At 43.7% G+C, this 24795-nt stretch overlaps 1 protein-coding gene across 1 annotated transcript in view; it reads right to left on the reverse strand.

The window, feature by feature from the left end:
* PRDM5 (PR/SET domain 5) overlaps nt 1-24795 on the reverse strand; it is a 462601-nt gene that overhangs the window by 207315 nt on the left and 230491 nt on the right. Inside the window, exons 12-13 of the mRNA XM_073571995.1 lie at nt 14219-14312; nt 577-737 (exon numbers count right to left, since the gene is read on the reverse strand). Coding sequence (XP_073428096.1) covers nt 577-737; nt 14219-14312 — 255 coding nt within the window. The remainder of the gene's footprint in view (nt 1-576; nt 738-14218; nt 14313-24795) is intronic.

A 24795-nucleotide genomic window follows, 5' to 3' on the forward strand; every position in this document is an offset into this window, starting at 1 on the left:
ACCGATTTTGTGACGTAGCAGCGATATTGCTAGCGATATCGCTATGTGTGATACCTCCGACCGGCTCACCTGCTGGTTATCGCTGATCGCGCGAGAACGTCCTGGGCCGTTTCTCGTCGGCCGCTTCCTGCTGGCGCCGAGGAGCGACGCGTGGACGCAGGCAGGAGGACATCTTTATCGCCGCGTCTGACAGGTAAGTAACGACCGCCGATCGCTGCTACGTTGCTGGTGAGATCTGCCTGTTTGGCAGCTCACTAGCGATCATTTAGCGATGCACCAGCGATCCTGACCGGGTCGTATCATTGTCGGGAACGCTGGTGCATTGCTAAATGTGACGGTACCCTTAGTTTATAAACATGACTGAAAATTTCAAAAAGAATAGGAAAGCCTTAGAAAAAGATTATGATCTTAGATAGGGATTAAGACAACATATGAAAATCCAGTTTTTAAAAAATGTGCCCCAAACTGTTATATTTACTAAACTGTAAATGATTTGCTAGCAGATAGTTATACATACTTATATATCACATGTATGCATACCAATTGTTGTGAAAGCCAGAGATTTTTAAAACTTACTTTTTTGTGGCTCTTCAGTACTGACGGAGTCACAAAAGCTTTGTCACACAGATCACACTTGTACTTCTTATGGCCATCGTGTACAACTTGTATATGGACGTTTAGAGTGTCTTTTCTTTTAAATGTAGCATCACAGTGATCACACTTAAATGTACGTTCACCTTGGAAAAAGAAACAGTAAAAATTAACTCATGTTTAACACCATAGCACTGTGCAAAAACAGAGATATTTCCAGGATCTTGTTCAGCATAATGTTCAGTTCTTGCTAACACTAAATGGCAATATAAAATAATACCTAAAGTCTGTGCACTACCTTTGACCTGTGCCCAGTGATACAATTGTAATACCTGTCAGCCGAGCGCTGTTTTGGCTGATATTTGCTTTGACAGCCCTTTAAACAAGCATGATCAACAGGATGACATGTGCCTGTTAAATCATACAGAAAGAGAAATAGAAGGTGTTAGACACCTCTGACCGTGATTTCTTTCCTTAGGAAAAAGGAAGGGGCATGTTGAAATTGATCATGCCCAATCATCTTTATCTCCATTGACTGCTCTGTTGTGCATTAGATTGGGGATAATCCTATCAAAATACTCTACTTCAGTGCTGTAAATATTCAATATGTCTATTACCGTACTTGCCTTACATATCTGTATATTTAGCATTTCACATTAGTCTTCTGACACACAATCAGTCACATGCCATTTACTTACTCTTGCTGTTCTGAATTTCTGACATCGGCTTTAATTGTTAATTATCACCTAAAAACCCTCTTAAAATATTTCTATACCATGTCAGCAGAATGATAGTACTTAGTATTTTTTAGCTTTGTGATCTAGCTAATAACTGATCTGTTTTGAAACAAAATAGGATAATTTGCAATAATTTAACAGATCAAGATCTGTTTAAGATCTATGGAGCAGAAGAACTTGGGAAAAGTAACCACATGTACCTTAATGGAGGACAGATGGGTGATAGTGTCCAATTGGAAAAATATGTCTGTTCTCTGTTTGTGATGAGTCCTATGGAGGATTTGTTTTGTGTTGGAGATAGAAGACATCTTCTTTTCCTTCATCATCAGTGGAGCCAACATAATAAATGTGTGGTTTGCCGAGACTATATGGGATGCTTATAGGTCTATTCATCAAGACTTCTTCTTGATCTCACCAGGATATAAATAAGATGCCTTCCTGTGTTATTATTAGGAATCGATTCAATACTATAATATTTTACATGCTTTCCTTTTTTATCGTCTACAAGCAAATACATTGCTCAATATGGACTTTGACTAAGACTTTAATATTTACTGTCATGCAAAAATAAGGTTTGACTGCAAGCTATCAGGACTACAAAGAGTTCTTGCAATGGGAGACAGCTGAAATATCACCATCATACGTTTATGTTTTGCAATATAAGCAGGCAGCTACATTCTATGAAATCATGGCATGATCATTCCAAATGATTGATTAAATCTTTAATAAGTCAGTAAATATTAGGGAACCTAGAGGAAGACTTATCTTCTGTAGTGCAATGCACTGAATGGCAAAAATATTAGATCAGGAAGACAGAGGAACAATTGATTGCAAAATATTTTAACCTCTTAACTACCTTTGAATATATTTGCGTCAATGATTGCGCCCCTGCCTTTGAAGCGGGCCGTGACACTGAGCCCGCATTTTACCAATTTAATCAGTCATCAAGTGCCTTTTACAGCTGCTGGTAGAGCGCTGCTCCGCCCGCCACTGTTAACCTGTTAACTTAGATTTATATTTAACATGCACCAGCCAGAATCCCATCACAAATCGTGCCCATCGGCACCCTTGTCACGTGATCGCGGTGCGCCGATGGATTGTCATGACAGCCGGGGGTCTGCAGAAAACCCATGTGCATGTCATTCTGAATCTCCTACGAATGTCGGTTTGTGGCTGACATTCATTGGAGATCGTGATTTTTGCTAAACATAGCAGTGCTGAAGCCCTGACATCTATGGCACAGGTGATCATATGATTGCAACTTCAACTCTCCTTAGGGGACTATTGAAGCCAGTAAAAAATTTGTGACTTTTTTAAAAAAAAGCACAAAAGTTCAAATCACTCACCTTTAGTCCAATTGAAAATAAACAATAAAAATACCCATATTTGGTATTGCTGCATTCAGAATTGTCCAATCTATCAAATTATAAAAATAATTTATGCGATTGGTAACAAAAAAAATCAAAACCCCTGAATTACAGTTTTTTGACTGCTGCAACATTACAATAAAATGTAATATGAGGTGATCAAAACATCGTATCTACCCCAAAATGGTATCAATATAAACAACAGCTCAAGTCACAAAAATATAAGTCATCACCCAACCTCATATCCTGAAAAATGAAAACGATATGGGTCTCGGTAAATGGAGACATAAGCAACATTTTTTTTTCTTACAAATTTCGGGGTTTTTTTTCCACCTCTTAAATATTAAAGAACCTATACATTTTTGGTATTTGCGTACTTAACCTGGGGAATCATAGCGTCAGGTCAGTTTAGCCATATAATGACTATGGTAAATAAAAAACCCAAAAACTATTGTGGAATTGATTTTATTTTTTTTTTGTAATTTCACTGCACTTGCAATTTTTTCCCGTTTTCCAGTACACTACAATAGTAAAATCAATGGTGTCATTTAAAAGTACAATTCGTCCTTCAAAAAAGAAGCCTTCAAATGGCCATATTGATGGAAAAAGAGAGAAAAACTAAAGCGAAAAACTAAAAGAAATAAGAAATTAACTTATAATCATTGGACCGTTCATTTTAACAGGAATTTTATAAAAGTTTTAAGAGGATACAGAGGTTATAAAAAAATCTTTATATGAAATTATATTATGTTCTTGTCATATGACATGCTCTATAAGTGGGGCTAACTGCAAGGGATGAGCGACCCTGTTGAAATTTGCATTTGTCAGTTCGTTCAGTTTGGCCAGGAAACTCAGAGATCGATCCCAGAGTTAAAATGGAAGAAAAAGATGTAGAGTGAGGCGGTGCAGAATTCTAAGAAAAGGCAGATGAGAACTGCATTGAGGGCTAGGAACGGGATTGCAATGGTGGGACAGGGGAGAAGCAAGGCGAGTAATACAGTAATTTTTCACTCATTAAAAATACTTTATAAACAATGCAAATTATATCTGCATTGCCATATTCTGAGAGCCATAGGGATGGATTCATTAAGACTGGCTGTCCTGTTTATTATTTCCATAGCATTATCAATAGGCTACAAATTTATTGCTATTTTGTCTTTTCTAGCCTTTAGATGACTTATCAGGGAATAATAGGGCTTAGACTATGCTAAACGGGGGCGCCATTATGCAATTTTATTATTATTATTATTAACCGCTGAGGCTTAGGTAGGGGAAATTAAGTGTTAGTGTCTACAGGAATACTGTAAGAGCCCTCTCCCCTTTCTACCCTATTGTTTTAGGGGACTTACTTGTCTACCCCTTTCATATGTATAGATTTTCTGTGTTAATTGGGATGATTTAATGAGTCCATCCAATAAAATTGTACTATTTTTTTAAGGAGTAATCTGTCTGGTCTAGGGACATTATTACAGAAAAGGACCCAGGATGGGGGGCATTATTAAAGAAAGGGGCCAGGAAGGAGACATCACTGCAAGTTTGGGCAAAGATAGGAAAATTATTAGAGGATGGCAAACATTATTACAAAATAGGGGCCAGGATGAAATAAAGGGGCTAGGATGTGGGACTTAACTACAGTATAAAGACCAGGATAGGGAGCATTATTACTGTTAAGCGTCGGATTCCTGGCACTGCACAGCGGGAGTCCAGAGCCAGACATCTTGCGGTCTCCCATTCTTCCTCGACCGCTCCAGGTGTTGCTCAGCAAACACGGCGAGCCAGGCTTGCTGCTCAGACTCACTCTGTCAGCCTGGATGTTGCTGCCACCTCTGGTGCAGCAATAGCAGCGCAACCTGCTCTGCAGGGAACTGCTCCTGAGGCTAAGTCCTCATGCCGTGCTACTGGGCATGCCCGCAACTTGACCTCTCACTGGAGAGCAGGGGTCACATGCTCAGGTCCTACGTCGGATCTGATTGGTCCTTCCCAAGCTAATGGAAGGTCCCGGAAGCGCATCGCTATAAAAAGCTCGCATGGCGGCTCAGCGATGCGCTAGTGTAGCATATTATGCTGTGTGTGTATGGTGACGGATGTGTGGACTGGTGACTGACGCATTATGAAACCCCTTCCCTCGGATATTACGAATGGTGACAGAGAGTTGGATAGTCAGTCTCAGCCTGTGGCAAGCTACACGCCACGTGATCCGCGCCTACACTAGCGTCCGTTGGCGCCCGTGTCTCAGCGCCAACGTCTGCGGCTTTACCTGCCGCTGCGCTGCACTAACCGCAGCTACTCTTGGTCACTGTTGCGACGCCACACGCAGGACTCTGTGACATTAACAGAGCCGCGTCTCGGCATCACATTGCCTCTTGCGACTCTGTGCCAGAACAGAGCCGTCCTTAGCGTTCAGGTGACGTTAACCCGAGCGCAGTACCTCATTGATTAGGTGCATCTGCCATTGTTCAGCAGCGGTCTTGTCACCTACCGCACGGTGGACTCCGGGCAGCGAACGCACCTCCTGTTATTTTATATTTGGTGCGTTCCGCCGTCCTAACATTACACTAGCGCCAGGGTCTGGCAGACATGCAGCAGCTGCAGCGCTACATTCGGCAGCTGGAGAGCAGGTTGGCGGCTATCGAGAGCACCAACTCAGCTGCGAATGCTGCGCCAGCTGCCACCCAGACGGTCGCTGAAGCCGTCTCACGTGTGCCCACACTTTTGCCCTCGCCAACAATCTCTTCCCTCCCGCTCCCCGATAAGTTTTTGGGTGAGAGCGCCACCTGTAGGGGATTCGTCAGTCAGTGCTCCATTCACCTGGAGTTGCTGGCTGCATGGTTTCCTACAGAGCGGGCCAAGGTGGGCTTTATTGTCTCCTTGTTAGCTGGCCGGGCATTGCAGTGGGCCACACCGTTGTGGGAACGTGATGATCCTGTGGTTCAGGGGCCTGCTCAGTTCCTTGCGGTGCTGAAGCAGGTCTTCTTGGGACCACGTGTCACACACGATACAGCTCTCCAACTGTTAGCATTAACACAAGGGTTACTCTCGGATAGCCATTATGCTGTCCGGTTTCGGACATTGGCTTCCGAACTGGAGTGGCCGGACAAAGTGTTAGTCCCAGTGTTCTGGAGAAGCCTAGCTGAGCACGTCAAGGATGCTCTAGCCACCCGAGATATTCCCACAACTCTGGAGGAATTGATCTCCGGTTCACGGAGCGTGGGCTGGAGAGGACTCAATTCAGACGTAAGATTAACCTGGCTCCCACCTTTACCGAACCGCTGAGCCATTCCGCTCAGGAGCCTCCCTCCATCGAGCCCATGGAGGTATCTCGCACCGGTACTAAGCCATGTCAGGTGCGGGGCTCTGTGCGCTGTTATCACTGACGACACTTTGGCCACTCGGCTGGCACATGTCCTCAGCGGCCAAAGGGACGACCCCGTTCCATGGTTGTAGGTGGTGGCCAGTCCCAGATGGAGCCCTTTTCGCCTAAGCCGGTATTCCGGGGTACTCTGGATAATGGTTCCTCCACCTGGGAGGCAGAGGTTTCTCTGGACTCCAGGTCCGAGGGGAACTTTATGTCCTTGAGTTTTGCCCAGAGTCACTCTACTCCCCTGGTATTACTCCCACAACCTCTGACCATCAGGGTGGTGGATGGGGCACCATTGCCATCTCAAGTGACCCATCAGATGGTCCCACTCCGTCTCGCCATGTCCCCCTCACATTGGGAGACCCTGTCCTTGCTTATTATGCCTCATGGCATCGATCAGGTACTTCTCGGGGTTCCCTGGCTTCGTTGTCACTCCCCTCACATTGATTGGGCGTTGGGGAGAATACTGGGCTGGAGCAAGGACTGCGAGGGAAGGTGTCTAAGGGACAGTCTTCAGGTAGCGTCTACAGAGCTGCCTACAGATCTCTCCACGCTTCCTGAACCTTACCATCAGTATGCGGATGTCTTCTCTAAGAAGTCTGCGGAGACACTCCCGCTGCACCGTCCCTATGATTGTCCGATTGACCTCCTGACGGGCACAGAACCTCCTCGAGGTTGAGTCTACCCATTGTCTCTTCCGGAGACAGAGGCAATGTCCCAATATATCCGGGAGAACCTGGCGCGGGGCTTTATTAGGAAGTCGGTGTCACCGGCTGGGGCAGGCTTCTTCTTCGTTCAGAAGAAGAGCGGAGAGTTACGCCCCTGTATCGACTACCGAGGTCTCAATGCCATCACGGTAAAGAATAAGTACCCTGTCCCGTTGATCTCCGAGTTGTTCGACAGGTTGCGTGGGGCGCGGCTATTCACAAAGCTAGACCTACGAAGGGCATACAACCTGATCCGTATTCGCAAGGGAGACGAATGGAAGACAGCTTTTAATACCCGGGATGGCCATTATGAATATCTGGTCATGCCCTTCGGCCTTTGTAATGCGCCCGCTGTCTTCCAGGACTTCGTCAACGACGTCTTCCGTGACATGCTTTCTACCTCGGTGGTGGTCTATCTGGACGACATCCTCATCTTTTCGCCAGATTTGCCCACCCACCGGAAAGATGTCTGCAGGATATTCGACTGCCTGTGGGTGAATTCCCTGTTCGCCAAGTTGGAGAAGTGTCAGTTTGAGCAGGAGTCCTTGCCATTTCTGGGCTATGTCATCTCGGCCCAGGGGTTGGCTATGGATCCGGCCAAACTGCAAGCGGTTATGGACTGGCAGGAACCCCATTCTCTTAAAGCGGTGCAGCGCTTTTTGGGGTTCGTTAATTATTACCGTCAGTTTATACCCCACTTCTCCACTCTGGTAGCTCCTTTGGTTGCTCTCACGAAAAAAGGAGCTAATCCTAAGGCGTGGACCGAACAGGTTTCTAAGGCTTTTTCCTCCATAAAGTCCCACTTTGCAGGCGCTCCCATTTTACACCGTCCCGATGTGGATAAGCCGTTTATCCTTGAGGTAGACGCTTCTTCCGTCGGTGCAGGAGCAGTCCTTTACCAAAAGGATGCTCAAGGTCGGAAGCATCCCTGCTTCTTCTATTCTAAGACCTTTTCACTGGCGGAGAAAAATTACTCCATCGGCGACAGGGAGCTGCTGGCCATGAAATTGGCTTTCTCCGAGTGGAGACATCTCCTGGAGGGAGCCCGGTTCCCCTTTCAGGTGTTCACGGACCACAAAAACCTGGTCTATCTTCAGACGGCCTAACGCCTGAATTCCCGTCAGGCCAGGTGGTCGCTCTTCTTCTCTCGCTTCCGCTTCACCCTGCACTACCTCTCCGGGGAGAAGAACATCCGAGCAGATGCCCTCTCACGCTCGGTGGTCTCAGCGGAAGAAGGAGAAGCTGAGCCTCGGTTAATTCTCCCTCCGGAGAGTTTTACGACCGTGGCTCCTATCGCTCTCGAGTCGGTACCGCCAGGCAAGACCTTGGTGCCCCCTCGGCTACATCCGGAGGTTCTTGACTGTGCACATGCCTCCAGGCTAGGTGGCCATTTTGGTAATAAACGAACCACCGAACTCCTGGCAAGGTCATATTGGTGGCCACATATGGCTCGAGACGTCAAGGCATACGTGAAACATGCGCCTCGCGTGCCCAGAAAAGGCCCTCTAGACACAGGCCGGCGGGGCTCTTGTTTCCCCTGCCAGTAGCGGATAGACCATGGGAAATGGTGGGCATGGACTTTATAGTTGGCCTGCCCAAGTCCAGTGGCAGTACGGTCATCTGGGTGGTTACCGACCATTTCTCCAAAATGGTACATCTGGTGCCACTCGCACGCCTACCTTCCGCCCGAGGTCTGGCCGTCCTGTTCATTAAGCATGCATTCCGTTTACATGGTATGCCGGACAAAATCGTAAGTGACCGAGGTCCCCAGTTTGCATCTCGTTTTTGGAGGGAGCTCTGCAGCTTACTCAGCATCGAGCTAAATCTGTCCTCCGCCTACCATCCCGAGACGAATGGCTTGGTCGAAAGGGCCAATCAGACCTTGGTCAACTATCTACGACATTTTGTCTCTGCCAGGCAGGATGACTGGGCATCTTTGCTGCCTTGGGCTGAATTTGCCCTAAACAATGCGGTGGCCGATTCCACTGGTCAGATGCCTTTTCTCCTAAATTATGGTCAACACCCACGCGTCCCTGTCCCAATGCCGGTGTCCTCCACTGACTCCAGGGTGGCAGAATGGGAAGTGGAGGCCCGGGACATTTGGGATCACACTCAGGATGCTATCCAGGCATCTAAAGAAAGGATGAGGGCGTCCGCCGACACGCACCGGCGACCCGCGCCAAGCTTCTCCCCTGGCGACATGGTGTGGCTCTCCACCCGGAACATTAAATTGCGGGTCGAGTCTCCCAAGTTCGCACCATGATACAATGGACCGTTCAAGGTTCTCGAGCGACTTAGCTCAGTGGTCTATCGCCTGGCTCTTCCTCCACATTTGGCCATATCGGATGTGTTTCATGTGTCCCTCCTCAAACCAGTTCACATGGTCCGGTTTTCTGAGCCATCCACCGGGTCATCAGACTTATCGTCTGACGAGTATGAGGTTAACGCCATCGTGGGGCACAGGCTTGTCCTTGGCAAAAAGTTCTATTTGGTGGACTGGAAGGGTCATGGTCCCGAGGCTCGGACCTGGGAGCCGGTGGAGAATATTCATGCACCGCTCCTGGTCGTGGCTTTTGAGCGCAGTGAGGCGACCCTAGGTGGGTAATGTTAGGCGTCAGATTCCTGGCACTGCACAGTGGGAATCCAGAGCCAAACATCCTGTGGTCTCCCATTCTTCCTCGACCGCTCCAGGTGTTGCTCAGCAAACACGGTGAGCCAGGCTTGCTGCTCAGACTCGCTCTGACAGCCTGGATGTTGCTGCCACCTCTTGTGCAGCAATAGCAGCGCAACCTGCTCTGCAGGGAACTGCTCCTGAGGCTAAGTCCTCATGCCGTGCTACTGGGCATGCCCACAACTTGACCTCTCACTGGAGAGCAGGGGTCACATGCTAAGGTCCTACGTCGGATCTGATTGGTCCTTCCCAAGCTAATGGAAGGTCCCGGAAGCACATCGCTATAAAAACCTCGCATGGCGGCTCGGTGATGCGCTAGTGTAGCTTATTATGCTGTGTGTGTATGGTGACGGATGTGTGGACTGGTGACTGACGTATTATGAAACCCCTTCCCTCGGATATTACGAATGGTGACAGAGAGTTGGATAGTCAGTCTCAGCCTGTGGCAAGCTACACGCCACGTGATCCGCGCCTACACTAGCGTCCGTCGGCGCCCGTGTCTCAGCGCCAACGTCTGCGGCTTTACCTGCCGCTGCGCTGCACTAACCGCAGCTACTCTTGGTCGCTGTTGCGACGCCACATGCAGGACTCTGTGACATTAACAGAGCCGCGTCTCGGCATCACATTGCCTCTTGCGACTCTGTGCCAGAACAGAGCCGTCCTTAGCGTTCGGGTGACGTTAACCCGAGCGCAGTACCTCATTGATTAGGTGCATCTGCCATTGTTCAGCAGCGGTCTTGTCACCTACCGCACGGTGGACTCCGGGCGGCGAACGCACCTCCTGTTATTTTATATTTAGTGCGTTCCGCCGTCCTAACAATTACAGAATAGTGGCCATGACTGAGGACATTGTTACAGGGGCCTGTACATCTGATTAACATGTTGGTGGGGATTCAGGTGAAAATTTTGCATATAGGAACATAGGATTGCCACTATATGTTGCCATATTGTAAAAGCTTCACACAGAGCTCTGAGGGTTTATTCTTAGTGTCAAACTGTTGAATTCCATTTTTAAGAAAAAGTGATCATAAAACTGCCTTTCTAGTATTGTTTGCTTTCTTTAGGGTTTTTTATGGTAGTTTTTGAATGGGATAAATATCATGCTCATTTTATAGTATGGATTATTATGGACATTTTGATATATAGGTTTATTTATATTTTATTACTTCCCAACAATAACATTTAGAAGAATTGTTTAGTCATGTTCTAAGACCCATAACATATATTTTGTTGGCAAAGGGACAGATGCAGGCTTGCTTTCTACTATAATCTTTGGGCTCATTACTTTTTTTTTTGCATTGTATTAAACTCGTTCAAGGCAAAATGACCAAACATTAGTAATTCTGTGGATTTGTTTTACACCATTTACAGCAATAGCTATGAGATAAGCTACCGTATTTTGCTGCTTATAAGACGCACCCCAAATATTGAGAAAAAGAAAAAACCTTTTTTTTAATCAAATGGCGGTGCTTCTTACAATCCATGCATCTTATTGCTTATGAGGGGTGGTGGCTGGGGTGAAGTGAGGTCCCAGGGTCGCTGCTGGAGGAGACAAGAGTGGAGCATTGTTGCAGGCAGCACCACCGAACACCGACAGCGGCGCACATCGGAACACCCCCTCATCCCAGCCGGCGGCCTGTAGCAATGCGCCATTTTTTCCTCCTCCAGCAGCGACCCTGGAACCCTGCTCCACCGCGGCTGGTAAGGTATATCCGCATTATAAAACGCACCCCCATTTCCCCCCCAAATTTGGGGGAAAAAAAGTGCTTCTTATAATCCAAAAAATACGGTAGTTTTATGGTTCAACTTATTGCAAACACAGCAAATCCAAACACGAGTAGGTGTTTTTTTCAATAATAATGGATTTAAAAGAAAGAAAAATGGATATTCACATCTTTTACATATTTTTTTATTTATTTTTCCAAGCATTTTTTTTTACTTTGCTGGTGGTGTTACAAAACTAATTTTATATAGGGACTACTGGAGATCACAAATAATCTCTCTTCTGTCACTGCAGCCTGTCTGTTTCCCCTCCTTGTCCTCAGTCACACTAGGTGAGCTCAATGGCAGGGCATTTAAGCAGGCTGTGTGTCAGCTATAGCAGTGATTCAGGGGCTGTAATTCTCAGTTTTAAAATAAAAACAGCATTGCCATTTTACTGTAGTTGGAGCCCAGCCTGAGATATCAAAGGATGGGTTAAAGTCACACAAACGTATAAAAAAAATTGGTCCACTTCTCATCCAAAAAAGTGGGACGATTTTTTCTCACACCCATCCGACTTTGGAGTGAAATCGCAGCATGCTGTGATATAACTGAGAAAAAACATGCAGATCTACACTGCCTCAATGAATAAAATTTGTCCGAGTGAAATCCCTTTTTTTTATCGTATTGCACTAGAATTGTCCGATTTATGCGCTCGTATGAGTGAGCCATTAAAGTGAGAGTCAGGAATGACACCAGTAGACAACTGAAGCTGTCATTTTAACTCATTGATATCAGTGGCAATTTTGGTTTCATGTTGATGCATAGAATCTCAGCTTCTTAATGAGTCCTGGCTGACTGCTGTAGCTTTAGGCTTAGATATGAACAAGACGTATTTCATATGTCCTTAGCTACTGTAATGATGTATGAACTATGTCCTTGGCAAGAATGAAGGAAGGAAAAAAAAGAGCGGTATCATCTGGCACTGGAAGGAGAAGACAAATCAGATCCAGCAGATCAATTACTTTAAGGCTGCGTTCACACATTGCAGTTTTTTTTGCATTTTCGCTGTTTTTTAATGCGCGATTTTGCCGAGAAAATGCAAAAAAACAGCATCCCATGCAATCCTATGCTAATGCTGCGGATTTTCCCGCAGCGAAATCGCATCGTGGAAAAATACGCAGCATGCTCATTATTTTGCAGAATCGCAGCAATTCCGCCCACATAGGAATGCATTGTTCTGCTTACTTTCCGCATGTGACTGTGCCCACCATGCAAAAAGTAAGCAGAACATTTGTGGATGGTACCCACGGGCTGGAGGAGAGGAGATTCTCCTCCAGGTTGTGGGTACCATATCCCTGTAAAAAATAGAATTAAAATAAAAAATTGGGTTATATTCACCTTCCGACGTCCCGCGCAGCCTTACCGATGCTCCCGCCAACTCCCGTAAACAGTACTGCCTTGCAGCAAGGACCTGTTATGACGTAGCGGTCTCACGAGACCGCTACAGTATCGCGAGACCGTGACATCATCAAAGGTCTTGCAAGGCATTACTGGAAACGGGAGCATCGCGAGGATCAGGAATGCTGCGCGGGACGTCGGAAGGTGAGAAAAACACGATTTTTTATTTTTTTTATTATTTTTAATATTAGATCTTTTTACTACTGATGCTGCATAGGCAGCCTCAGTAGTAAAAAGTTGGTCTCGTGAAACACTGTGATTGACGAGTGTGACCAACCTGTCAATCAGTTTTCCAAGCGATGCAAATCGCTAGTTTTTCCGTGGGAAAATCGTGGGAATTTAAAATGCGGTTTTCCCGGGAATGTAAATCCGGAAATTCCGCAATAATTTCTTATGGACAATGTGTTTCAGGGATGGTCCGCCCCCTTCATCAGGTAAACGTGTCTCAAAATTGTCTCCTTATCTGTGCCTCATCAAAAACTGCATGGGCATCATTTGTAAGGCCCATCACACAATCTGGGAAGCACAAGGTTAGTTTATTAAAACTGTAAATAAGTATGGGAGATTGGGTTACCTATTGGTAGACAAAAAAAAAACATTTCCAGGATATACGGCAAAGTGGTATTGGTGGTTTTAATAAACTGCAGCTCTACATTAGGACTTTGCTGTTAATTACATTTTAAATGATAATGAAAAAATTAGAACTGAAGGTTTACATTACACACCCCATGAGCGTCTAAAAAAAAAGAATTGCAGATATATTTTCTTTCATCTTTATTGTGAATATATTTAAGAGCTTCAATTTCTCAGCCTATATGGTCAAAAAATTATCCATGAAATGCTAGGAAAATCTTCAATCAGCAGCAATGAACTTTACAAACACTGGTTGGCCCAAACCAGGACAAATAGAACATAAACATCTCAAGGTAGAATACGTCAAAATCATGTTTTTGTCCAATCTGTTCATTTTTCTCTTCTTATCTCAAGATAGGTTTAGCTCAGGAGGGATGCATCTGTAAAGCATGTTTTGGAGTTACAATTCAAGTTTTTCACCTTTCAATAATGTAAAGTGTGGTTCCAAGGTTTTGTAGGACAGATTTTTAAAACATTTTCCTTGCGAAATGTTAAATAATTGTCAGAGACTCAGATAATTTAGGAGATTATGACCATTTAGCATGTTCTTACTGTCCATCAAAAAGTCACATTGTTATAAAACCTGTGGCTGCGCAGGTCAAATAAACTGCATTTGAGGTGAAAAAAGCAAAAAATCCACCCTAAAGATATCAGCTCCATCTTATTTGTACTGTGCTTCCTCTATTGTTGCAGTGACACAGCTGAAAGAAACCCGGATCTCACGATATTTGATGTGCATTCCCGCACTAAAGGAAATGCCAGCATTGAGGGGAAGAAGGTGGAAAGGTCCATCCATTCTTCATCTTGCTGCCCTGCTTTTAGTAAAAGCTGGATGCTTTACATTACATTGTTATTTTGTATTATGCCATTAATCTTTTTACATTTGCTAATATATTGGGTAATAGAAAAGAGCAATTCCTATCAGGTTAAAAGAAAAGGAGATATACACATGTAAATTAATGGTGTCCTTTTGCCCTTAAATTAGCACTTACTGTTGTGAATTAGCAGGTGCCTTTGCAGTGAGAAGGGAGTGCGAAACAAAGCCTTACATTCCTCGCATTGGAAAGGTCTCTCCTCTGAATGGGTCTGTAAAAAGGGTGAAAAAAGGGTCTGGGTAAAAAAATCACACAAATTAATTAAACCTAATTACAATGATAACAGTGGAAACAAATAAACCTTGTAAAATAGGATTTGGGGAAACTATAGAAAGGTCCCGGAAACATTTACTAATATTCTAGACTTAACATTCCAATAAGGAGAGTTAATGATTATGGGAATTTGGCCACTCTTGAAATTCCTATAGAAATTTGAGCTGAAGAAAATACATTTTTTAAGAAATAAATGATAAATGTATTGGACAAATAGTCAATAATAATCAAGCTGCTAGCATTTTTTTAACCCCATCATGACTGAGACAGTTTACATTTTGCTGCTACTGTTTTTTTACCTGTTTACAAGAGGCATAGCGTAACTGTTTTTTTATATTTCTTGTCAACATATTCACATAAGGACTTGTCTTTTTGGGACTAGTAGTAGTTTTCAATGACAAACTAATTTTCCAGTACAAGGTTCTGGAAATGCAGTTTAATGCAGACCGAAAAGGCAATTCTGAGGTTGTTTTTGGGGATTTTACTTTGTGGTCTTTGTTGTTCAGTAAATATTACCTGGCAAGTTCTCAGGTAAGTAAGATTGAATTGTTATTAAATATGTATAAGTTTTTCTTATTTAATTTGTAAAAAAAAAACATTTCGAAATTTGTAAAAAAAATGGGTTGGGTCAACGTTTACTGAAACTTGCCATTTTTAATTTTTTTATGCCAGTAGACCTGTTTGAGATCATATGTTTTAAGAAAGTATCAAAAGCCATACAATTCTGAATATACTGTACAGAGTGTGAAGACTGGTTGATATCCACCTTACCATAGCCATATATATGGAGGTCACTAAGACATTATTAAGGCTATGTTTACATTAAAGAGACTGAAAGGGGTTGGACACAGCCTTAGGCTATGTGCACACGTTGCGGATTCTGCTGCGAATTTGGCCCTGTGGATCGGCAGCAGATCTGCAAGTAATGTACAGTACCATTTTAGCCTACTTAAAAAAAATCCACTGTGCACATGCTGCGTTTTTTTTATGCACAGATTTGCTGCGGATTCAAAACTGCAGCATGTCACTTCTTTTGTGCTGATCTGCTGCGTTTTGACACCTGCTCCATTATAAGAATCCGTAGGTGTCAAAATGCAGGGGAATTCCGCACAAAAACTGCAGAAAATCCACAGGTAAAACGCAGGTCATTTTACCAGCGGTTTAGCAAAATCTACGAGGAAAATTCCACAGCAGAATCCTTAACGTGTGCACATAGCCTTAGGAGACACCAGAATTTATGCACAACTTTTCATGCCAATTGGAGTACATGAAGTGATGTGTAAAAATTTGTTGAAGTTGATGATAAAAAAAACTGCTGAAACAGGACGCTTAGTATTTAAAAAGATTTGATCATCTTTAGTTGCCATGTAATAAACTTCCAATCTTTATTTGTGAGGACTATGGTTAGGGCTGGCGTAACGCACCAAATAATAAAATAATAGTAAGGTGCGTTCAGAGCCCGGGGTCCACCGTGCAGGAGTGGTAAACTGCTGCTTAGTAATGGGGGAAGTATAAAGCAGGATACAAGAGGTCACACATGGGTTAACGTCATCTAGTGTGAACAGAAGCGAACTCTGCTATGACACAGAGCCGCGCCACCGCTGAACATAAATGCCGGAGCCTGTTAAAATCACAGCACTCGGCAAGAGAGCCCACAGTATGTGGTCACAGAGCTCAGCCCCAAGGACACGAGGTTTGAGTCCCTCTAGATCTACTGAGCGCACGGTGTCGCACCTGTGGACGCCACTATAGATGCTGACTATGGTGGAGTGTCGAGCACGTGCACCGTGGTGTGCAGAGCAACCGATGAACACTGATGTCAGTCTCAGACTCTGCCTCTACCTACACCTAAGCCTGGGCACTTAACAGGCTAGGCTGCACAACACATGCATACCAAGGGTAGGGGTTTCAAATGAGTCAGTCACCAGAGACATTCATACTTGCATTCAACACTCACTCCTCATAGTCTGGTAATGCAGTCTATACTAGCGCATGGCCGAGCGGCCATGCGAACCTTTTATAGCCGCGTCCTTCCAGGACCTTCCTGACATTTCTGATGGTGCAATCCGAGCTGGAGAAGGACATGAGCATGTGACCTCCGATCTCTAATGAGAGATCGTCCCACGGGCATGCTCAGTGGACCGAAAGGAGGACTTAGTCCCTGGAGTAGCTCGCTGCTGACCAGCATGCATTGCTATAGCTGGACCAGAGGTAGCGGCAGCAACCAAACCCCCGGAGCAAGTCTGGGCAGAGCACCGGGACCGACGAGTCTGCTGAGCAGCCTCCTCTGTGGCTGGAGAGGAATGGGAGACCGCTGGAAGCAAGGCTCAGGATTCCCACTGTGCAGTGACAGGAACCCGATGCCTAAGGGTACCGTTCCACATAGCGATGCACCATTGATCCCGACAACGATATGGAACGCTGGTGCATCGCTAAGTGGTTGCTAGTGAGCTGCCACACAGGAAGATCTCCACAGCGACATCACAGGGGTCGGGGGTCGCTACTTACCTGTCAGACGCGGCGATCCTGACGTCCTCCCGCCCGCGTCCACGCATCGCTCGTCGTCACAGCAGGAAGCGCCGCAGGAAGCGGACGATGAGAAATGATCCAGGACCTTCCCGCGCGACCAGCGATAACCAGTGGGGGAGCCGGTCGGAGGTAAGTATCACATGTAGCGATATCGCTAGCAATATCGCTGATAGGTCACAAAATCGGTGACTTTACAGCGATATCGCAGTGTGTAATGGGGGCTTAACACTAGGATTCTCTAATAAGTGCTGATCCCAGTGATAAATGCTGATCTCGGGGATGTTTTATCCATCTAGTCACTGGGAACCTCCTGGCAGAATAGGAATAAATAAAAGTGGAGAACCACTTGTCATAGAACAAGAGAAGTAGAAAATTCCAAATAATATTAACAGCTTTAATTAACTCACAACATGAAAATGATAATATAAGCTAGGTCAAACTGTATACATAGATACTGTAGATAGATAGATAATAGAGAGAAAGACAGATAGAGCAAAAAAAATGATGAAAGCAGCACTCCATATTGTGAAGAAAAATATGCTATTTTAATAGTGCGAGCCTTCTTCAAGCTTGGTGATCACTGTATTATCTGTACACTGACACTATATACTATACTGTACACTATACCCTCATGGTGTTAAAGTGAACCTGTCAGCTGTTTTGGCCACTGTAAGATGCAGCCACTGCCTTTCAGGACCTATCTACAGCATTCTATAATGCTGTAGATAAGCCCCCGGTCCGACCTGCAAGGTAAGAAAAAAAAGTTTTATTATACTCACCCTGGGGGGGTGGTACGGTGCGTTCCGGTCCAATGGGTATCACAGGTCCGGATCCGGCGCCTCCCATCTTCTTGTGATGCCGCCCTCCTGTTTGCTTCATGCCTCCCCAGCATTGCACTCCTGCGCCGGCGTACATATCTGCCCTGTTGAGGGCAGAACAAAGTACTGCAGTGCGCAGGCACCGGGAAAGATCAGAGAGGCCCAGCACCTGCTAACTGCAAGAATTTGGTCTGCTCTCAACAGGAGTGCGATTCCGGGGAGCCATGAAACAAGCAGGAGGGCGACGTCGCAAGAAGATGGGAGGTGTCGGACCAGGACCTGCAACACCCATCGGACCAGACCACACAGGACTGCCCCACCGGGTGGGTATAGTAAAACTTAGTTTTCTTATCTTGCAGGTCGGATGCGGTGGCTTATCTACAGCATTATAGAATGCTGTAGATAAGCTCTGAAAGGCGGTGGCTACATCTTACAGCTGCCAAAACAGCTGACAGGTTCGCTTTAATAGCAGTGTAGTTAGTATTGTAATTTTTATTTGTGGTCAGTACTGTAGTATTCTGTCACTATGTGGAGGTAATATGTGATCTGGACATGGGGTGTCTGTATTCTCCCTTGTATGTGGTATTATTCGGGTCACTATATGGTGGCAATATCTGGTCTGGTCACGGTGTGGCAGTATTTGTTCCTTATATGTGGTAATATGTGGTCTGGCCAAGGTGTGGCTGTATTTGTCCCTTGTATGTGGTATTATTTGGTCACTATGTGGTAGAATATGTAGTCCAATCATGGTGTGTCGGTATTTCTCCCTTGTATGTCGTATTATTATAAGTTATCTAAATTAAAATATAAAAAAAAGTTTAGTGTCTGCTCACCTCTTCCTGGAGCACCCAGATCCTGCTGTACGGCAAGTTTTCAGAACTTAGAAAAATAAGTCCAGCGCTGTAAGTCCATAAAATCCATTTTCTTTTATTCCATAACTTCAAATAACATAAAAACAATTAAGTCATAGTCCAGACATTAAAAACATATGCCTTTGTTTTTAATGTCTGGACTATGACTTACCGTAATTGTTTTTATGCTATTTGAAGTTATGGAATAAAAGAAAATGGATTTTATGGACTTACAGCGCTGGACTTATTTTTCTATTATCTAAATTAAGGTATACCTTTAATGCAAAGTACTGTAATTGTACATCCCAGTTATGGTGGCGCACAGTAGATGTGCAGGAGCCTCCTGTGTTTTACAGTTCATGCTCCACTATAACGGGGATAACGGCTAACAGGTATTTGCATATAACAGTTTGCATATAACTGTAGGATGGGCCCCTAGAGTCAATTCCCCCTGTGGACCTCAGACACTGCACTCCGACCCTGCTTCTATGAAAGAAGAAATCATCCTGTAATTCTTTTCCATGTGACATACAGTATCTGATGTATAAGAACTTTTTATGCTGTAACATATCTCAGACAAAGATAAAACTCTACATACAAAGAAGTAACTACCCACATCACTTCAGTAACCTCTCTTTGCACAGCTGTTGGATATGCAGCAAACAGATCACAAAAAGCAGTAGACAGATAGAGACATAAAGGCTACACAAGAAAACAATTATCATTAGCCATAAGCACTTGGCTGAATTGACCCTCTGTAACGGTCCATTTATTAGAAAGCCTGGGAAGTTCTGAATTGCTAGGTGTGGGAAACTAAGAAAAATGAAGGGATCAAAGTATAATAAGTGCGGCATCAAAGTACCATCCAAAAATATGCCAAAAAAAAACCCAGCCTCTGACATAAAGCTTGCCATTACTAATACATGTGTAGCAACAGACATATCTACAGCTTAACACTAGTGTCTTACTGCAAGCACATTTTTTCATACCCCTGGACACACTGTGCATGACTTTTGGGATGTTTTGGACATAATATTGTCAATAGGGAAAATGCAGGCAGAGAAAACTAAACATTTGTAAGGGAGTAGTAAATTATTATTATTTTACTCACTTAAACAGTGCATTGCGAAATATTTGGCTCCCTGGAACTTTTCTACCTTTTCCCACATATCATGCTTCAAACATTAAGATACTAAATGTAAATTTTTGGGAAGAATCAACAACAAGTGGGACACAGTTGTGAAGTTGAACAAAATGTATTGGTTATTTTAAATTTTTGTGGAAATTCAAAAACTGAAAAGTGGGGCGTGAAATATTATTCGGCCCCTTTTAACTTAATACTTTGTTGCGCCACCTTTTACTGCGATTACAGCTTCAAGTCGCTTGGGGTATGTCTCTATCAGTTTTGTGCATCAAGAGACTGAAATTTTTGCCCATTCTTCCTTTGGCAAACAGCTCGAGCTCAGTGAGGTTCGATGGAGATTGTTTGTGAACAGCAGTTTTCAGCTCTTTCCACAGATTCTCGATTGGATTCAGGTCTGGACTTTGACTTGGCCATTCTAACACCTGAATATGTTTATTTGTGCACCATTCCATTGTAGATTTTGCTTTATGTTTGGGATCATTGTCTTGTTGGAAGATAAATCTCTGTCCCAGTCTCAGGTCTTTTGCAGACTCCAACAGGTTTTCTTCAAGAATGGTCCTGTATTTGGCTCCATCCATCTTCCCATCAATTTTAACCATCTTCCCTGTCCCTGCTGAAGAAAAGCAGGCCCAAACCATGATACTGCCACCACCATGTTTGACTGTGGGGATGGTGTGTTCAGGGTGATGAGCTGTGTTGCCTTTACGCCTAACATATCGTTTGGCATTGTTGCCAAAAAGTTCAATTTTGGTTTCATCTGACCAGAGTACCTTCTTCCACATGTTTGGTGTGTCTCCCAGGTGGCTTGTTGCAAACTTTAAACAACACTTTTTATGGATATCTTTGAGAAATGGCTTTCTTCTTGCCAATCTTCCATAAAGGCCAGATTTGTGCAGTGTATGATTGATTGTTGTCCTATGGACAGTCTGTCCCACCTCAGCTGTAGATCTCTGCAGTTCATCCAGAGTGATCATGGGCCTCTTGGCTGCATCTTTGATCAGTCTTCTTCTTATTTGAGATGAAAGTTTAGTGGGATGGCCGGGTCTTGGTAGATTTGCAGTGGCATGATACTCCTTCCATTATAATATAATCGCTTGCACAGTGCTCCTTGGCATGTCTAAAGTTTTAGAAATCATTTTGTATCCAAATCCATCTTTAAACTTCTCCATAACAGTATCACGGATCTGCTTGTTGTGTTCCTTGGTCTTCATGATGCTCTCTGTGCTTCAAACAGAACCCTGAGACTATCACAGAGCAGGTGCATTTATACTGAGATTGATTGCACACCGGTTGATTTTATTTATAATCAATAGTCATTTAGGACAACATTGGATCATTCAGAAATCCACAATGGACGTCTCAAGTGAGTTTGCTGCACTGAAAGTAAAGGGGCCGAATAATATTACACATCCCACTTTTCAGTTTTTGAATTTCCACAAAAATTTAAAATAACCAATAAATTTCGCTCAACTTCACAATTGTGTCCCACTTGTTGTTGATTCTTCACCAAAAATTTACATTTGGTATCTTTATGATTGAAGCATGATATGTGGGAAAAGATTGAAAAGTTCCAGGGAGCCAAATACTTTTGCAATGCATTATGTATATCGCCATTAATTCCACAGCATGTTACAGATGTGGTCATCACTGTCCCCAATTGGGGTCACAACCAAAATTCCCTATCAGGATGTCTTTGGAGAGTGGTAGGAAACTAATGTACCTGAAGGGAACCCATGAAAACAAGAGAGAACATGAAAACTCCTTGCAGATGTTGTCCTAGGTGGGATTTGAACCCAGGACCCTAGCGCTGTAAAGCAACAGTGCTAACCACTGAGCCACCGTGCTGCCAAATAGGCAACAGATAGGCCAGATTTCCAAGACCACTGTAAATGTAATGCAAAATATTTCCCATTTTATTTCATGTAAAATAGTATTTAATACTTAGCATACTCAAAAAGAGTTTGCACACTTTAACATGCTTCTAGAAATATAGCAAAATGGGATTTTTATTACTTCCCGCCATTGCTAGTTTTAACTTTTCTGACAACCTTGGCTGTGACTTCAGGAGCTTGACGTTCAGTTATGTTGAGTTCTCAGTAATGACTAGGAGAGCACCATTTTTGTACCTTCATGCTCGCCACATTGTACCTGAACGTCACAGTGCGGGAATTCCTTACAGATCATGATGTACATCAAATGTCGGGGAGGTGTTAATGAAAAATTCTTTTTATCATAGATACATAAAAGATCAGTTTGTAACTCTCCAACTAACAGTTAATTTAATTATACAATTGAGTGAAAAGTCATTTACTGATAGCCACCTAAACTGAAGGCTATATAAAGGTAGGACTTCCTGGATCTGGAATGTCACATGATTCCTCTTAGCCATTCACTAGCTCTAGAATCACAACTCTTAAGCAAATGTAGTCACGGACAGCATCACATGATCCTTTTTGATGCTGCTGACTGGCATAGAGGCAACATAGTGTTCAATATGTGACTTTACTGTACTGTGTAAAGGAAAGAATTGTACTCTCTAGTGAAAGTTTGTCAGGCTAAAATACTCATTATCTGGTTATCTGTATCTCTGTTGTATTAGAAGATTAGTTTAATTGGCTGCTACACATGTATGAGTCCTTAAGGGCCTTTTACACATAGCGATATCGCTAAAGCATCACCGATTTCGTGACGCAGCAGCGATATCACTAGCGATCTCGCTACATGTGACACTCACCTCCGACCAGCTCCCCTGCTGGTTATCGGTGATTGCGTGAGAACGTCCTGGGCTATTTTCTCATCATCGGCTTCCTGCTGGCGCCAACGAGCGAGCCATGGACGCGAGCGGAAGAAGTCATCATCACCGCGTCTGACAGGTGAGTAACGACCGCCGACCGCTGCTGCATCGCTAGTGAGATCTGCCTGTTTGGCAGCTCACTAGCGACCATTTAGCGTTGCACCAGCGATCCTGACCGGGTCGTATCGTTGTCGGGATCGCTGGTGCATCGCTAAATATAACAGGGCCTTTACTGTACATCCAGTAGTATGATTCTGAATCCTGGCTACAAATGGGTGTCTCTACATTTTTGAGTCAATTCTACAGTAGCCTGGATAAAATGTGCAATCATTATTCCAGGCTCTTTAGCGTTAAATTCCCACAATTAGTTTTTCGTGAGTTTTTAACGCAACACATTTTATCTAAGCAAAAAATGCAGTGTTTTACAAATCCAGCAAGGTGGATGGGATTTCTAGACATCTAATGCCCACTCAAACAGCATATCTTTGCCAACTGGCTTTCTCTACTAAGAGCTCTGCATGCAAACAGTCAAATATATAAAATTGAAAATAAAAAGAATTGTGGATGTATTACCCATCGAACATACACCATACTATACAAGTGAATATATATATATCTATATATATATATATATATATATATATATATACACATACACTGTATATATATATATATATATATATATATATAATTTGGCGGCACTACCAAAAGAAGCTGGGTGCAATGAAACCTGTTAGGCCGGAGTCACACTACAGCGAGATACGTCCGAGTCTGGCAGGTTAAAACCAAGCTCTGGCGCCGGCACTCCGGAGCAGAGCGTGCAGCTCCATGTATTGCTGTGCGGTTGCACGCTCCGCTCCAGAGTGCCGGCGCCAGAGCTTGGTTTTAACCTGCGAGACTCGGACGTATCTCGCTGTGTGTGATCCCGGCCTTAGGGTGATGTCCAAGCCTCCACAATAGAAAATCAGAAAAAAACAGGCTGCGCTCCAAAAATTAAAGTGAAAAACCTTGGCTTTACTAATCCATTTGCAGCATTTGGATCAATAAAGCCACGGTTTTTCACTCGAATTTTTGGAGTGCTGCCTGTTTTTTTCTGATTTTGTAATATATATATATATATATATATAGTTTTTTTTTTTTTACACTCTGTTCCTGATGTAGCATTGTACAGTAGTAAATGTGCAATTTTGTCACAGTGCCAAATGGGCTCTATCATTGGCATTAGCTCTTATTTTCTTGTTCCATGTGATGCAACAAATATGCAGTGTGATTCCACAAGCAGTCCTTCAGCCCTTCATTATGATCCATTAACAGTCACAGTTCTTGGTCAACACCTTCAGCATTCACGATACATTGTGCACTACAAATTAAAGGGAATCTGTCACTCCTTTTTGAGATATCATATAATGAAATCATTCAATTGTGTGTCACATAAGGATTCTCTTAGTACTTTTGCTTATAATAATCTTTATTTTTATTTTTTTTTTCTTCCCCTGACCCCGCACCTTTCATGCATAAATAGCTTTTTTATATCGGTTCAGATGTATGTAAACTGCCGCGGTCCGGTCCGATGGGCGGGGCTTATTCAACTGCTCCCCCCCTCCCTGTCTTGCTCTACACAAGAAGAAATGCGTAGAGCAAGACAGGGAGGGGGGAGCAGGTGAATAAGCCCCGCCCAGCGGACCGGACAGCGGCAGTTTACATACATCTGAACCGATATAAAAAAGGTATTTATGCATGAAAGGTGCAGGGTCAGGGGGAAGCAAAAGTACTAAGAGAATCCTTATGTGACACACAATTGAATGATATCATTATACGATATCTCAAAAAAGGGGTGACAGATTCCCTTAAACAATATTTCTTCTTGTGATATTTTTAACTGATTTCGAGGTTACAGTTTAGGAACCATTTGATGCAATGTCAACAAGTTGTGCAAAATTAAAGACGAAAACCATCTGTACAATGTGCTCACTGACATTTTGAGCGTCAAAAGAGGGCCAAATGTGTCTTTTTTTCAAACACAATAAATGTAAAACATATGCATAACAAGCTTGTATTAATTTCCTTCTAAATATGCAAATCAATAAACTAAACAAAGGTTTTGCTGGACTGTAGTTTTCTTCGCGATAAATAAAGTCAACATCTGTGAGAATCACTAACGCCAGGCAAAAAAGTCAATTTTTTTAAATCGGTTTTTCAACAACCCTTACATGCAACTTAGTCCAATATAAACAGCAAAATGAGATTCTGGTGCATTTAAATAGAGGCTGTTCATATAGTGGAGA

This window comes from Dendrobates tinctorius, unplaced genomic scaffold, assembly GCF_039654945.1.
Source record: "Dendrobates tinctorius isolate UK_male_01 unplaced genomic scaffold, ASM3965494v1 ptg000030l, whole genome shotgun sequence".
NCBI classification, from domain to species: Eukaryota; Metazoa; Chordata; class Amphibia; order Anura; family Dendrobatidae; genus Dendrobates; species Dendrobates tinctorius.